At 34.7% G+C, this 14829-nt stretch overlaps 1 protein-coding gene across 2 annotated transcripts in view; it reads right to left on the bottom strand.

The window, feature by feature from the left end:
- Nucleotides 1-1148: 1148 nt before the first annotated feature.
- Nucleotides 1149-14829, bottom strand: part of SNX13 (sorting nexin 13) — a 67760-nt gene continuing 54079 nt past the window's right edge. For both annotated transcript variants that reach the window (XM_027639148.1, XM_027639147.1), the window contains exons 19-26: nucleotides 13591-13698; nucleotides 12754-12864; nucleotides 11315-11476; nucleotides 10052-10123; nucleotides 8105-8250; nucleotides 6261-6329; nucleotides 5199-5311; nucleotides 1149-4702 (exon numbers count right to left, since the gene is read on the bottom strand). In XM_027639148.1, the coding sequence (XP_027494949.1) occupies nucleotides 4455-4702; nucleotides 5199-5311; nucleotides 6261-6329; nucleotides 8105-8250; nucleotides 10052-10123; nucleotides 11315-11476; nucleotides 12754-12864; nucleotides 13591-13698 (1029 nt within the window). In that variant the 3' untranslated portion in view covers nucleotides 1149-4454. The remainder of the gene's footprint in view (nucleotides 4703-5198; nucleotides 5312-6260; nucleotides 6330-8104; nucleotides 8251-10051; nucleotides 10124-11314; nucleotides 11477-12753; nucleotides 12865-13590; nucleotides 13699-14829) is intronic.

Consider the following 14829-nt stretch of genomic DNA (forward strand, 5'->3'; position numbering starts at 1 on the left):
GTTTTCTTTTCCCACCTCAGTCACAAAAAAATTCAACAAATGTTTTCCTGTCTAGTACCCACCTGCACTCTAGTCCATACAAGCTACTGATAATCTGTATTTAACTTCAGAAAACATATGACTGCTCAAGTAATTGTTCATGTATTCTTATTTCAGTAAGTTACCACTTTATTTGGAAAGAATGCCACTTAATATCCTCTACAGGATCACCCATGAATTTAACTCCTGTCCCCAATACTGTCGAGTTAAGAGTCCACCTATAGTGGCATAGATGTTTCAAGCGTTTAACAAAATAAAAGCTCAATTTCTTTTGAAATATATAAGCAAATTACTGTTTTCACAATATAATCTCCTTTCTTCCAAGAGATAAATTTTATGAAATTTGTAGTTAAGACAATGCAGAGTGATGCTGATTACTCAGCTTCACAGAACCTTAGCAATTCTCACACATGCACTAGACATCAAAACCAAAATTAAACATAATGTGATAGACTGAAGAGTTAAAGAAGCCACAGACAAATATAGACCTCAGTTAGCAAATGGCAGATATTTTTAAGACTTTTCTAAAAACAAGCTTATTATGGAGTATATTTTTTGCCATGAAATCACCCTAGGATAACAGCTTCGACTAATAAGAACTTGTAATCTACTAGTGAAATTCCTGAGATGTGTCTATATCCTGTAGCAAGAGCGTGAAAGCTAGAGAGAGTGGTAAGTACTTCACTCAAGGGTCAAAGAACTAACATCTCTGTAGCTGAGGACATCTTTTTGATGAATGTGAAACAGCTGGAATAAATATATCAAGGGCAACAATTGTGGTCCCATGGTACATCCAGCTGCTGCAAAAATAAACCCGGGGGGGAAAAGAAAGAGTAAAAAAACCCCTGTACATCACACAATCCCACTGTTTCTGTGTAAGTCCTTTTAAAATACAGGACTCTTTGCAAACACTGGTCAAAAATGAACATAGAGATTAAGTTGTTAAAAGTAAAACCAGTTTATAAAACATTAAAAAAAAAAATCAAGGAATCATTGCTTTATTTAAATAGCAACAGTTTTATCTTCAGTGATTTTTCTCCAGACTTGCAAAAATATTTGTACCTGCTAGTGAGAAAGTTATTTTAAAAATAAACAAAGACTCATAACAATCCTGTTAATACTTTATTAGTGTAATTTTTTAGCTTTCTATTGGACAGAACATAAATGCAAACTCCAAAAAAAAATTCAGAGTCCTCTGCCATTCAGAAGTGACCATGGCAGCCTGTTTCATGTTCAATCTTTGTTACAGAAATGAGAGGAGGGGGAAGGGAGGGGAAAAGCATCAATAGAACAATTAGGCACACAGCTGACACACTGTACAATGATATGCACAAGTAATTTATAACAGTTCTATTTATGAGATGTGTTCTTCAGATTCTTCCTTTGTAATATATGAGCTTTGCTCAGGTGAGCAAAGATCATTGAGAACAAAGGAATTAACAAAAGAGTAACAAATAAGACTTTTAAAACAAGTCCTTAAATAAACTAACGCAACAAGAGAATGCAAAAATTGTTCAGCTGAGAAGACATGTTTAACCTAGACTTCAGAACATTAAAAATTCATTTATTTTACAGCTATTCAAATACACATGCATTAAATGAAAATATTGCACAGAATTAAAATTTAGATTGTGGAATTTATATAGTTTTATTTTGGTACACATTCTGGTAGAACTTAAAATTTACTGTTTAGTTCTAGCAAACACCAGCAGCACAAGCTTGAGGATGAACCAAATGAAAAATTGCTCATTTTCTCTTAAAAATAATTAAGGCTAAAAAACAAGTGCATTTGTTGACAACGGCACAATTTTCAGCGGCCAGTCACAGCACCCAAAGGCCAGAAGATACATCCAGACACTTAAGTGCTGTATATTAACATTCAGTTTTGGAAACTTTCTAGGATAATAGGCTGCATGGGTTGACAGGGTAGGTATTTTAAATCATCGACAGGAAAACCATTTAAATGAAGATACATACAAACTCAATTTAACAGAAAGTATTCATTTCTGATGGTTCTTGCCAGCCAACAGGCACCACTGAATTAGGAATATTCTGTAATTAAATACAGAAGACTAAACTTCAATACATATATACATATGCACACATGCGTATATAAATGTGTGTATAGGTATATGTATGTAATAAATTCATTAGGTAAAACAAATAAAAAGTACGGTGTATTATGTTCAGTTCACATTTCTAGAGATATTATTTTATTTTTGTACAGAAATGTACCAGATAATTAAAAAAAAAAATCCCAAATTTGTATATTATCACTATCCTCTTGAAATTTTTCATGGTACCTACAGATAGATAAAAGGTTCCACAGATTTGACAAAACAGTATTTGAACTTCCCACTTTCATACTGAATAACAAATTCGTGACTTAAAAGACATAAATTAGATTTGGTAGGATTAATGAGATATTTACTGTATCACCAAGAACAACTGCTGAACGACCTGTCATCAGTCAGATATCAGTTATGCTTGAGCACCCTGACATTAGAGGAAGGTATAGGCATGTAAACAATAGGAGCTGGCTATGTTGTTTACTTCACACAGAACTCAAGGATTTTGTTAAATTCAAAAGCATTTAACCATCACACTTTTACAGAATCTGCAGAGAGGAAGGAAGAGGGGTTCTTACATATTTATGAAGTTGTCTTCCTAAGGATTACAAAAGAAAGGGATTTAATTTACAGCATTTAGTTCTGCAATAAAGAAAAAAACAAGTGCACTTGAGCCCATGCATACTGTATGAGAATGTTAACAGTACAATATGATCATCATTAAGTAGTATGATAAAAGGCTACATTTCATTAATAGAGTCCATGAGAAAAAATGATCTATATAGAGGCTTCAGTCAATTTAACTAGGTCCTTCGAGAGCCTTCTATCTTCTCTTAGAATGCTTTCATAAAAGGTCTATGTTCCTCTCTCGCATAAAAGGACCATTTGTTCCCATTAAGACACAAATTACTACAAGGATCCTTGAGATCCTTGGTCCATAGCTGTATCTTACCCTGTGTTTAGCATTCAGGAAAAAAAGGGACTCTATAAGATTACTTTCTGTTCACTCAAGACAGTGATGGTCAAACAGTTGGGGACTATGAAAAAGAAAACACAAACTGAGATATGCTGTGGCCAAACAAGATTTGTTGTTACTGTATTTTTAATTGGACAGAACTTCTTCACTGAAACTAAACAGATGGATGTGGGGCCTTGATGTCAAATTTGTATTAAAATTTACACTATGCAAAAAATAAAAAAATTATTTAAAAAAATATTGTAGTTTTATCTCCTTTTTATTTTCATATATACACTGATATGCGTTCAGAAATTTCCAAGTGTTTGCATATGACAAATGAAATCTTTTACCTGTGAGGAACCAACTAATTCTAACATTTTTCCATATGAGGCTTACATACTAAAAGGCAAGGAATCTTCCAATTAAGTAGGACATAGTCTTTTACATCCCAAAAGTGTTCCAGATTTTAATGGGGAGTTGTGTGTAAACTGTGTCTTAGTGCAATTTCCTCAGCTTCTAACACAACATCCATCCTCTTTGAAACATATACCCCCTTCCTTCTACAACTATCAACTTGACATATGTTCATATAGACCAATTGAACATAAATATGATGCTCCTTCTCCACTGAAGTTACATGCAAAATGTATGCCAGGTGCTGTAAGAGCAGCATATGGCCCTTAAAGCTACAGAATACTCAGAATAAAGGGTTTGTTTCTACTGCACCTCTGCCTTTACTAAAACCCTCATTAGATATAATGTTAGTTTAATTTTCAAAACATGAAAGGTGACATAAATGTGGCATAAAAGCCAATTACCTCAACCTTCCTTTAATAAATGTACTTCTATGATGGGGCTATAGCTATTTCTCCCTTCTCCTATGAACATACTATTCCAGAGACTGCTTTTCCTGTTAGCTCAGCCTTTACAGGAATGTTAAAATAGCCCTACAGAGCCTCAACAGTCTTAATGTAGAACAATTCCACCTGACTCTCACACATTGCACTATCTCCCAGTGCCAAAACACCCTTTTCTTCAACTGTACCACCATAGTTGTGCTTTACTTGAACAGTCTGGCACGTTTCACTGCTGGCAAAACATCGACTCAGGAACGGAAGGGATCAGCATTCTTGTATATTGGGCCAGTTTTCTTCTCAATGTTGCATGAAGACGCACCAAATCATTTAAGACACACAAACCTTTCTGGTAGTGGTTGAATTACAAGTGAAGATGAGAAGATCCACAGGTCTTACAGATGCATTAATAATCTAATATGTGACACTAGAAGACTGGTGCAGAAATGACAGCATGTGAGTTTGAAGCCCCAGAGAATATGCCCAAGTCATTAGTCCTGGACAAACATACACCAGCTTAATAGGTTTGAAGTGTCACCTTTTCTGTAAGGAAGGCGCTTGAGTAGAATGTAGTCTCTGCTTATATCTCTGCATCTGCTTTGACCGTGAATGCAGTTTGTTGAAGAGCTCAGGGAACTTATTTTGTGGAAATAAGGTTTCTAGGAATCTCTCCAGAAACACGTACACCATTCTCTTATTCAGTTGACTATGCTGGAACATTTCAAAGACCCGAAGGATGCCTTTCCGCGTAGTCTCAGCGCCTATGATGTGCTTCAGTTCATCTACAAAAATAGTAGTTAGCCAGAAGTTTAAACTAAGTTCTACATATTAACAAACTTTAACTGAATATTAAGTCTTTCAAACTATTTAGCCTGAAATTTGAAGTCACAGTGCCTCTATTATACACATCATGATTAAACTAAAAGTTCTCTTACAGTAGAAAGGATTTCTGAAAATTACTTCTCTTTTACCCTATATACATGAAAACCATGTTAGTTTACAAGAAATCATACTGTATTGGAATATATTTCATACACTAAACTTAAATCCTCTAGTGGAGCTAAATACTGGATTGAGTCTAAGAGAATTACAGTTGCAAATTCACAATACATGTGAAAATGTCCAATGCTTTAATAATTAAAACTCTTTTGATTTAAATACAGTTCATACGTTCAGTATTTCTTTTCGATACTTAAAACAATCAAGAAGAATATTGACATTAATTTCAGTAACAACATATAGTAAGTATTATTAGGCTTCAATTCCAGACTCACTCACCTGGCATTACTTCCAGTAATTTGGTCTTCCCTGCCACTCTTGTTCTCATTCTAATAGCTTTGTCCCTTCGTGGAACAGTCTCTGCTAAAATGCCGTTGGGCCAAAAAGCATCTCTGTAACAAAAGCAAATCTGTCAAAATACATTAACATTTTATCAAGTGAAAGGCTCTTTCAAATCCCTCAAAGCTACCTCACAAAATACATACAAGAAAGTAATTTGCACACAACCTAAAGGAAAAAGAAAAGGCGAAGAAGAAATCAAAAGCAAGTAGTACAACACTCAAACTATTATTAAACCATATACTTTTTAGTACAAGAATCAGATGAAATAAAATTGTAATAAAATATTAAACACCAAAACCATTCAAATACCATATAGTTCTTACATAAAATAGACCTAAGCACTACACTGAATAAAAAGTGTACTTTCTTACTCAGTTTAATTAAAGAATATCAGAATACTCATAAAGTATGACCTTTTGGTGAATACACCACCCTACTTTATGACTTTCACCCCAACAAAAAAAAAACAAACCAGCAAACTATAGGAAAAAAATGGTGGGTAATTCTCAACGACAGTGTAGAAGCCATTAAGACTTTTAGGAAATTGAAAGACAGAGCCTTTGATACTTTCAAATTCAAACTTCAGTTCTGTTGTACCTGCTCAATGTGAAATGTATTATCTTAGAACTAGGGCTCTTTTAGTACTAATTGTTTGCCTTTAAAAGCAAGGCATGTACATGCCTTCATCGATCCAAACAAGACACTATATCCAGGAGCGATGAATGATGAAATTCCTAAGTATACCCATATTCTAACTCTTCTAGACTGGTTAACAAGTTTTTTAGGGTAGAGGAGAAAACTCAAAAATACTCTTCTTCATGTGACAATTACTTTCTCTCACTTAACGTAGGTAAAAAGCAGTGTATGAATTGTATGATCCAACTGGTCTTCATTGGAGTGATAATATTTTCCTGATGTAAGAACAATAGAAAGGATACACAGATATTAGACATCAATTGGCAAGTAGTTCACATTTAACATCTGTGATATAAGACATACCTGAAGCGTTTCACTGCATCTGCTACTTGCTCAGGAGACGTCATCCAATCAACATGATCAACTATTTTTCTAAAATCAAAGTAACAAAGACCTTCATTTAACTTTTAGAACAGAGAACATATAAATGAAGCACTTTGAAGAGCACTTTAGGACAGACAAACTAAAATTTCAACTTTCTCAAATTTCATAAGTAGGTTCTATGATAGGCAAGGCAAACAGTGATTCTCAAGATAAAAATCTAAGCTCACTGATCACTCCCTAAAGGTGAAGCTTTTTTCTTTTTCAGTACGTGTACGATGATGAAGCTGGCTGGAAAAAATGGTGTTGCATCTCCCATCAGCATTAGATAACTGGTTTGCTCGTAGAGCACTCCTCTTCATGGAGCACTCAAAGTTCTGCTTCTGTAAGCAAAAGACCTATTCAGAATCTCAAAATATCATACTTATGTATGCAGTTACCTCATAACCCTTAATAGGAGATATAGACTGATCATTCATCAGACCTTCCTTCATCAGCACATACACACAGTTCTATAGCCAAATCTAGGATGCTTATAGAAATGATATATGCATCAGTATATCGCCATAATCCTGGGACTGTTTCCCTAACCACAATTTGAATTTAGTTTTCTAAGAATTAAAAAGCCACAATTTTGCTGCAGAATGCCATTAAATCCCAAGAACTTGCCAGTGCAAGGTATGACTGCTGAAGCAGATGAAGCCATGAGTATCTAGAATGACTCCAAATGCAGAAGCAAAACAGTACTGCAGCCATCTCTCCAATAAGGAAGCAGCATGCTGTGCATAAACTCTGCTACTTATTCTACAATCTGGAAACAGCAAAAAGTATTCAGAGTCATTCAACAGGGCAGCATTTTCTTGGAAGCACAGGTTTCAAGGTAGTTGCCACCTGGCCAAGAGGCATTATTTGAGAAAGACCAAGTGCCATTTTATTACACGGTTACATCCCTACTGGTACCACAAGTCTATATGTTTAACAGTGATGATGAAAATGTCCCATATATACTTGTGAAGGGTAAAAAGTAATGATACAGCTAGGAATATCATGATAAAAAGTAATAGGAAACTACTTCTCACCTGCTAGAAATTAAGTTTTTAATTCGTGGTACTAAATCCAAAGCGACAATGCAGCGCTAAATCTGCACCTAGAATTTTTTTTTGTTCTATATTTTTTTTATATTTCAGAAACAAATTATTAGAAGGGCAATCCTGGAAACTGCATACCTCTAAACTGAAGGCAAGAAACATTACTTATTAAGCATTATTAACTGGCTTTGCATTTGCATGAATGAGGGTACATGTGAATTACAGAGCAAATGGAGGGGGCAGAACAGATCCCATAACAGTCCTTTTCCTTGCCCCCTTGCATCTTCTAAAGTGTGAGAGCAGAAACTTTACACAGCAACTCAGTATAGTTCACATAATTTGATAGTGTCAGTGTATCATTTGTAGCATGAAAGAGATGTAAGCAGAAATAGCGCCAAAAGTAATAAATAATATTATTAACAAAAAGTGTAGTTCAAAACAGAGGGTAAAAAGCATCAGTATTAAGTGATGTTCACAGGAATTTGAATTCTTGTTGGTATGTGAAAGCTCTTTTGTAAGTTCTCTGGCACATAAGAGTTACTAAGAGTTACTAAGAGTTTCAGCGATGTTTTGTGTTTATCTCCATTTTGCATCACATTTGTTCTTGGCTTATTGATCCTCTTCAAAGGGGAATACATGCAGATTTAAACCACAATAATTTAGTAATACCAAGAAGAATTTATAAACACAGACTACATAGTTTCACTCACACACTATTCAATACAAGAAAAGCAGTACCTATTAATTGTGTCACCATATGTTGCTCTAATAAGTTGCTGAAGCAGATTTTTTATATTTCTTCTTAACCACTGATTTCTTTCCTTTAAATCAAAGACTTCATCCATAAGAAGGAGCATTACTCTCAGTGGAATATTGTCATCCACCTGACCACCAAGAAAAAAAAAAATCAGTAAACTTTTATTTCAGTTCAAGAAAGCTACAGTTTTAGTAGCTCAGTATAAGCACAACAATGTGAAATCTTCCCTAAATCATCTGTAACACCATTAATAGCAAAGAAAGATTGAAAACTAAAGATAAACTTATATACATTGAATTTTTAAAATAAGAAGAAATAGTTATTTCAAAAGTCAAGAGTTATCAAAAAAGTTGAGTAAAATTAATACATGTCCTAGAGAGAGAGCTGGTTCCTAACCTCTTCCTTTGGTTGCCATGCTTCCAACTCTGGAAAGAGCTGAACATGAAAACTCTGGAAAGAGCTTTTCTTTTCTGTGGCATCATTTTCTTATGGATGCTAAAAACAACGACATTTCATTGCAATGAAGTGTCCTTTTTTTAGGTATTGTTCTAACCTGCATAGCTGTCAAGTGGTTTGATGCTCGGAGATTAAGAAAAGGATCATAATTTTATTATTTAATAGATGACGTTACACAGATTAACTTACAAAAAACATGTTAGTATTATTATTTTGGTGGACCACACAACTACATCTTTAGATACACGTGGAACACAGACAAGTGGGTTCATAACCCAGCTGGAGATTGTACAGATCCATAGCTCGCTTTTACAGTACTGCTTCTCCATGTAAAATTCCATACCAATTGCCATATTTTTGTCTAACTTAGTGACTGGAAGTTGTGAGCAAAGCATCTTAGAAGAGAAGTTGAGAGCTGAAAGGTTTTAAAATATCTGAAATCTGCCTTTAAGTAACATTTGATATCTTAACTTAGAAACTATCAAGAACTGTAGCTTCTAATCAGAAGATCAATGAAATACCTATAGAGAAGCTGCTCATATACTTGAATTATATTATTTTGTTTTGCCTGTGCAAAACAAAAGTTCCAGGAGCATCAAAGATGTTTAATTCCAACTGTAGTTACAAACTTGGGGATAGTCTTATTTTGTGAAAAATAATGCGGAAAAAGAAAATCCAGAAGAACTCAAGGCTATGTTAGCTGAGGAAAAATATATCTACCAAGCCTTCATAGCAGTTATGTACAGGAAGACAAATTGAAACGCTGTGATGTGACCAAAGAACTCAAAACATGAAGGGCAGAGCAGGTGCAGATTTATGACCATAGCAAATTTCATATAATCACTGTTAATCTTATGGCTTTTCTGTCCTACTTAGAGATAAAAGGTTTTTTTCCAGTTGTTTGCACATATATGATCAATGTTTCAATCAAAACAATACCAAAATACTATAGCTTATGATAACACCAGGAGCTTAAACTTCATTTTCAAGTTGCTAATATTACTACTTCACACTAAAAGTTTATCATTCAGAAACACATTCTGAAGATTGCTTCACAACAACACAGCAAACACTTCTTTTGATCCACTAAACAAATGCTCTTTAAAAGGTCCCATCAGAAACTAGATCCATAAAATGTCAGCTGAAATTATGCTAACAGTCTGGTACCACACTGTCTTTAACAGAAAGAAACTGGAGGGAGGAGTGGAAAAAAAAAAAAAACAACATCCCCAACCACAAAACACAGAAGCAGTAGTATGTACACTCTCACACTTCTTCCACATTGTGCAAACCATTTCAGCACTAACAAAGATGTTAATTTTACAAGTATGTAAGTTTCCTTTTATAAATTTAAGAACTATTTGTAATAATAATGTCCGAAAACAATAAAAAGTATAGTTTAACATAGAATAAGTAACTCATTCCTTTGCTTTCAGAGGAGTCAACTTTGAAAGGACAAATGTGAGACTCACGTTGTCATCAATTGGCGCTGCAACACGGCAGTGGTCAGGATCTGAATAGGTTTTCTGGATCAGAGGTGGCACCTATAATAAAAAAGATCATGTTTATGAAGGAAAAAATACTTTGGAGTATAAATAAATCAGATAATTTTCCATAAACAATTTGGTTATGAAACTAAAACATTTTGGTCAAAAGTCCAAAAGATAAATATACAGCAGTCCTTTCACTTCCAAAACCAAAAATCAAACCTGTAGATATTCTCCTATAGCTATCAAAGTTATCAACATCTTTAAGACAATCCACATAATTCCCTAAGTGTCCAGTGTTTCAACTGAAACCCACCTAAAAATTCATACGAGCCCAATACTGCTTCTGGCATTTCCTATTGATCTTAAGTCCTGCCTAGTCACGGACTTCCCCATGATTATAACTGCAGATATACTGTTGGTCACACACCAGGGAAGCAATGAGAAACTCCAGAGACAGTTATTTTATCCCACAAGAATTTAAAAAAACAAAAACAAAACAAAAAAATCCACCAATTGCCCCCAGCTACTGATTTATTATTCCCTTTCATGGTTTAAGGGTTAACTCACTCATCTCAATTTCTGTTTTACATCTGCCATATCTAACTGCTTTGGTAACACAAAATGGGACAGTCCCTGACCAGACCTCACAGCTACACACAGAAAGAGGAAGACAAGAGAAACAAAGGGAAGATGAACATGTTATTACAGGACTGCTAGATGGCATGCCATGCTACTGATTCCCCACCTCTAAGCTATCATATTTTAGAAATGTAAGACATGAGGAAAGACGGCTAGAAAAACAGAAAGAAAATTTAATTTAAATCAGAATTCAGCAAGGAGTAAGCAGAGAAGAGGTTATCTCCCTGTTCAAAGTTTCAAAATATATGGTGGTTTTTTTCCTCATGAATGCAGCAGATGCAGGAAATTAGCTTTATGAGAATGATTCATTAAAAAAATACGAAAATCAGTGAATCTCATGTTCTTCTCAAGTGGCTGCACTGAATCAAGTGAAGGATCACTGCAACAGTGTGTAGATACCATCTTAAATGAATTTACTTAATAACAAAGAGAACTCCATATCTGTACTATGATGACTGATGAACCTTATTAAAAAGGTGCAGGTAAAAACAGATTGGTTTTCTGTTTAATTACTTGACTCTATAGTACATAACATTGGTTTAAGTGAGTCAGTAGTGAATCTTCTATTAATTTACTTGTATGTATTAACTATCAATATTTTCTTACCTTGAAAAATGATTGCTTTATGTCTTGTCCCAATCTCTCTGACATTTTACCCATGTTGTCTGACATTTTAGTCATTCCCTCTGCCAGGCTGTCAGGGATAGACTTGACTGCATTTGATACGTTTCTCATAGAGTTACGCAGTGGGTTTACAAATGTGTCCATCTGAAGGGGAAGATGTTTAACCAGAATGGTATAATCTATGAGGGCACCAGTAAATTAATACACTATGAGAAGTATCACACTGTTCCAGAGACCAATAATATAAAAGAAAACTCAAATTATTTAACTTCATTACAGAATGCAGAATAAAGTTTTAGCTTCACTTCCATCTATATTTCTCATTCCTCACAGCCCTACTGTAGCTATCTACATCTTTCAACAGATGTTTTCCTGAGTCATTTCCATTTCCCATCCCTTGGCTTTTCTTAGCTTGAATTTATTTTCCTTTTCTTCTCCATTCAATACCATTTCTCCCTTCCAGGCTTTCTACTTCCAGATGTTTCACTTCTGCTTTCAACTCTTCATCTTTGAAACATGCCTCTTTTAAACAGCACTGGAGTAATATGCTTCAGTGTAATTAAAACCATAAAGTAGTTCCATAGAAACTGTTACAATTTTTCTTTCAGTATATTCTCTAAATTCAGTCCAAAAGAGACACAAATATTAGTATGATGCCCATAAAAAAGTTAAGCTATAAAGAATCTCATAAACTGGAAATCACATCTTACTCAGCTGTTACATAAACCTTGATAAATATTTAACAGTTTCAGTTAAAGGAATACAGGTAGAACAACAACTTGAAGTGACAACAGTCTCACAGATGCTTTTTATACCAAAATCACTAAAAGTTTAGAAATGACTGCATTTGCAAAGCAGATGCCCACACAAACTGGTCAACTGAACAAAGAATCACTTGTCTAAAGAGAGTTCTGGTGGCTTAACAAAGAGGATGCACAGCCCAGAGTTCCGAATTTAACCAATGACTCTGGATGGTTAAACACCTAAGTACATAACAGGTGCCTCTGAAGGGAAGCACATATCTTTTGGGCTGAAGAGTGAAAAGCATGGTAACAGCAGCAAATACAGAGTAAAGAACTGAAAAAAGAAACCAGAAGGAATGAGACCACAAAAAAAATAAATCACAGATGTCTGACAGAAAGCAACTTGCAACAAACACACCTGTTGTCTTGGTGTTAAGTCCAATTTGAAAATTTTATTTCCTTCTCATACAAAAAAAATTTACTTATTATAAAAATGTTAATTTTTGGTTCCACAGGTCCTTGGATACTTTGCCACTCAAAAGTATTAAAGCAACTCACTTGCAAGCTGCTTTCAAAGTGCTATATAGTGGCTTAATATCAATTCAACTTGTCTGTTTAATACAATCATTGCACAAACGAATGCTCTGAAGTTCCCTTGACAGTGCAAAACATTCTTACCTTCCGTGCAAAATCCCCCTTCCCTTTGCTGTAGGCTTTATTCTCCAGGAAGTCATACACATAATGGGCTAAGGCTGGAGAAGCTTTCATCATTTCAGGATTTAACAAGAGCTGAGTAAAATAAGTTTTAAAAGTTATTTTAATAATGAACAAGACACAATCAAAGACACTGCATCTTGCAATGTATTTTTTTCATTCATTCCTCAATTTTATTCCAACATTACACTATTCTCAGGATTGAAGCAATGGGCTTCTTGGTAATTCCCATAATTTTAACCCCTATGTTCATTATGGCATCTCACAGAAAAATACACACCTTTATGAACACTCAAACTGTCATTTAAAAATATTTTACTTATCTTCATTATTTATTGTTAATGTGACCACTGAGTTGGTCAACAGACTTTAATGCAAAATGACCAGGAAGTCCCTATGAAGTAAGACAACTGAATTCCTTTGCTTGAGCTGACACAGGTCTTATGTGAATGAAGAAGTTGTGTGGTTTCCTACACCACCAAAGTGGGTGCCACAGAAATCCATATGCAACAGCACAATAGAAAGTGGCCACAGATACGTGTGTTAAAGAAGAAAGTCAGTGTTGTAAAGCTCAAAATCAACACAGCTGGAACCTCACCAGCTCAGAAAAGTTGTCACAGAACTGGTCAAAAAAAAAAGTTGTGACAGAACAAACCAAAACAGCAAAGAAAAGGCAAACCTATTAGACAATATCAAGCTCTTATGATATATTTGTTAAGGACTGTATACCACCTATAACACAGTTGTTTTTTTTTTTAATAATTCCAACCAAGCACAGAGTCAAAAAACATAACAGCTTACCTGCAAATAAGCATTTAAATCTTTTTTCCTCTTTTCCAAAAATTCTCTGTCCATATTGTTAAATGTTTTTTTGCCAGGAAGTTTCAGTATATTTGCAAGGTTTTCAAACTAGAAAAAAGAGAAGATTTTTTTTGTTCTGTTTTCAGGAGTTTCAAATCTCCATATAAGGCCATTATATTCACCTATTCAACCATGTAACATCTGAAAAAAAATTTCTGCATCATGCCTGGCACTCAGAATCCTCAGAGAAGCCAAAATGAAAGGTACACTGTCAATAAATGTATGAAAACTCCCAGGAGATTATCAAGAGCAAAATTTAATATCTGAACTCACATGTGATACTCACTTTTGACATACAGACTCATACAGTGTGCAAAAGGCTTAGGCTCAAGATTTATTATTTGGGCTGAAGTTACTAGAGTTATGAGACTACATCAAGGGAACTTGTAAATCTTTCTAAAATCTCTTCCCTTTCCTATCCTGATCAAGCCTACTAAGGAATTATTAAGCTTTCATCCCTGGAGACATGGTAGCACCCAGCTTACACATAGCTTATCATACCATGCTCAGTGTGGCATCACCTGTGCCTTTTCTACAGGTAATGACAGTGTTCCAGTTTTGCAGAAAGAATGGTAGTTCTAGGGAGGCAGCAGGGAAAGAAGAGGCCTTAACACTTAAGAAGGCTGAATATAATTGGCACAATGCACAAAAATAAAAAAGTGACAAGAACAAAGCTTGAAGAATTAGGACTATCCACATATCCAGACTTCCTGTAATTAATAAATAATATTCTTAAGGCAGTAAAGAGAGAAACAGAGTATCTAGGCTTTAAGAAACAACCTGAAACAGATTGCATCCTTTTCTCTCCAGAAAAGACCATAAAATTACAGTTTTAATGAGATGGATTCCATTCAGTCCCTGCAAGATCTCTTCCTGCATCATTAAACTTTGTAAGGTTACAAAGCTCATATAAAATTTATGGTCTGTAGGAAGCACCAAAAAATAACTCCTTCTAACTTCACAAATCCCATCCCCTTGCAAGTAGGTCATGTGGGAAAATAACTGAACAGAAGATGGTCTAGTTTCTAATTGGAGACTTGTATCTAAGCAGAAGCAAAGTAAGCAATTAACAGTCTCTATTTTAAATACAAGTATCTACTCCAAATGACTGACCAGAATCACTGGTGTGAATCTATTCAGTACTTCAAAGAAAAAAACTCATATGGATTCTATACACAG

Source organism: Corapipo altera, unplaced genomic scaffold (assembly GCF_003945725.1).
Source record: "Corapipo altera isolate COAL_440 unplaced genomic scaffold, ASM394572v1 44, whole genome shotgun sequence".
Lineage (NCBI taxonomy): Eukaryota > Metazoa > Chordata > Aves > Passeriformes > Pipridae > Corapipo > Corapipo altera.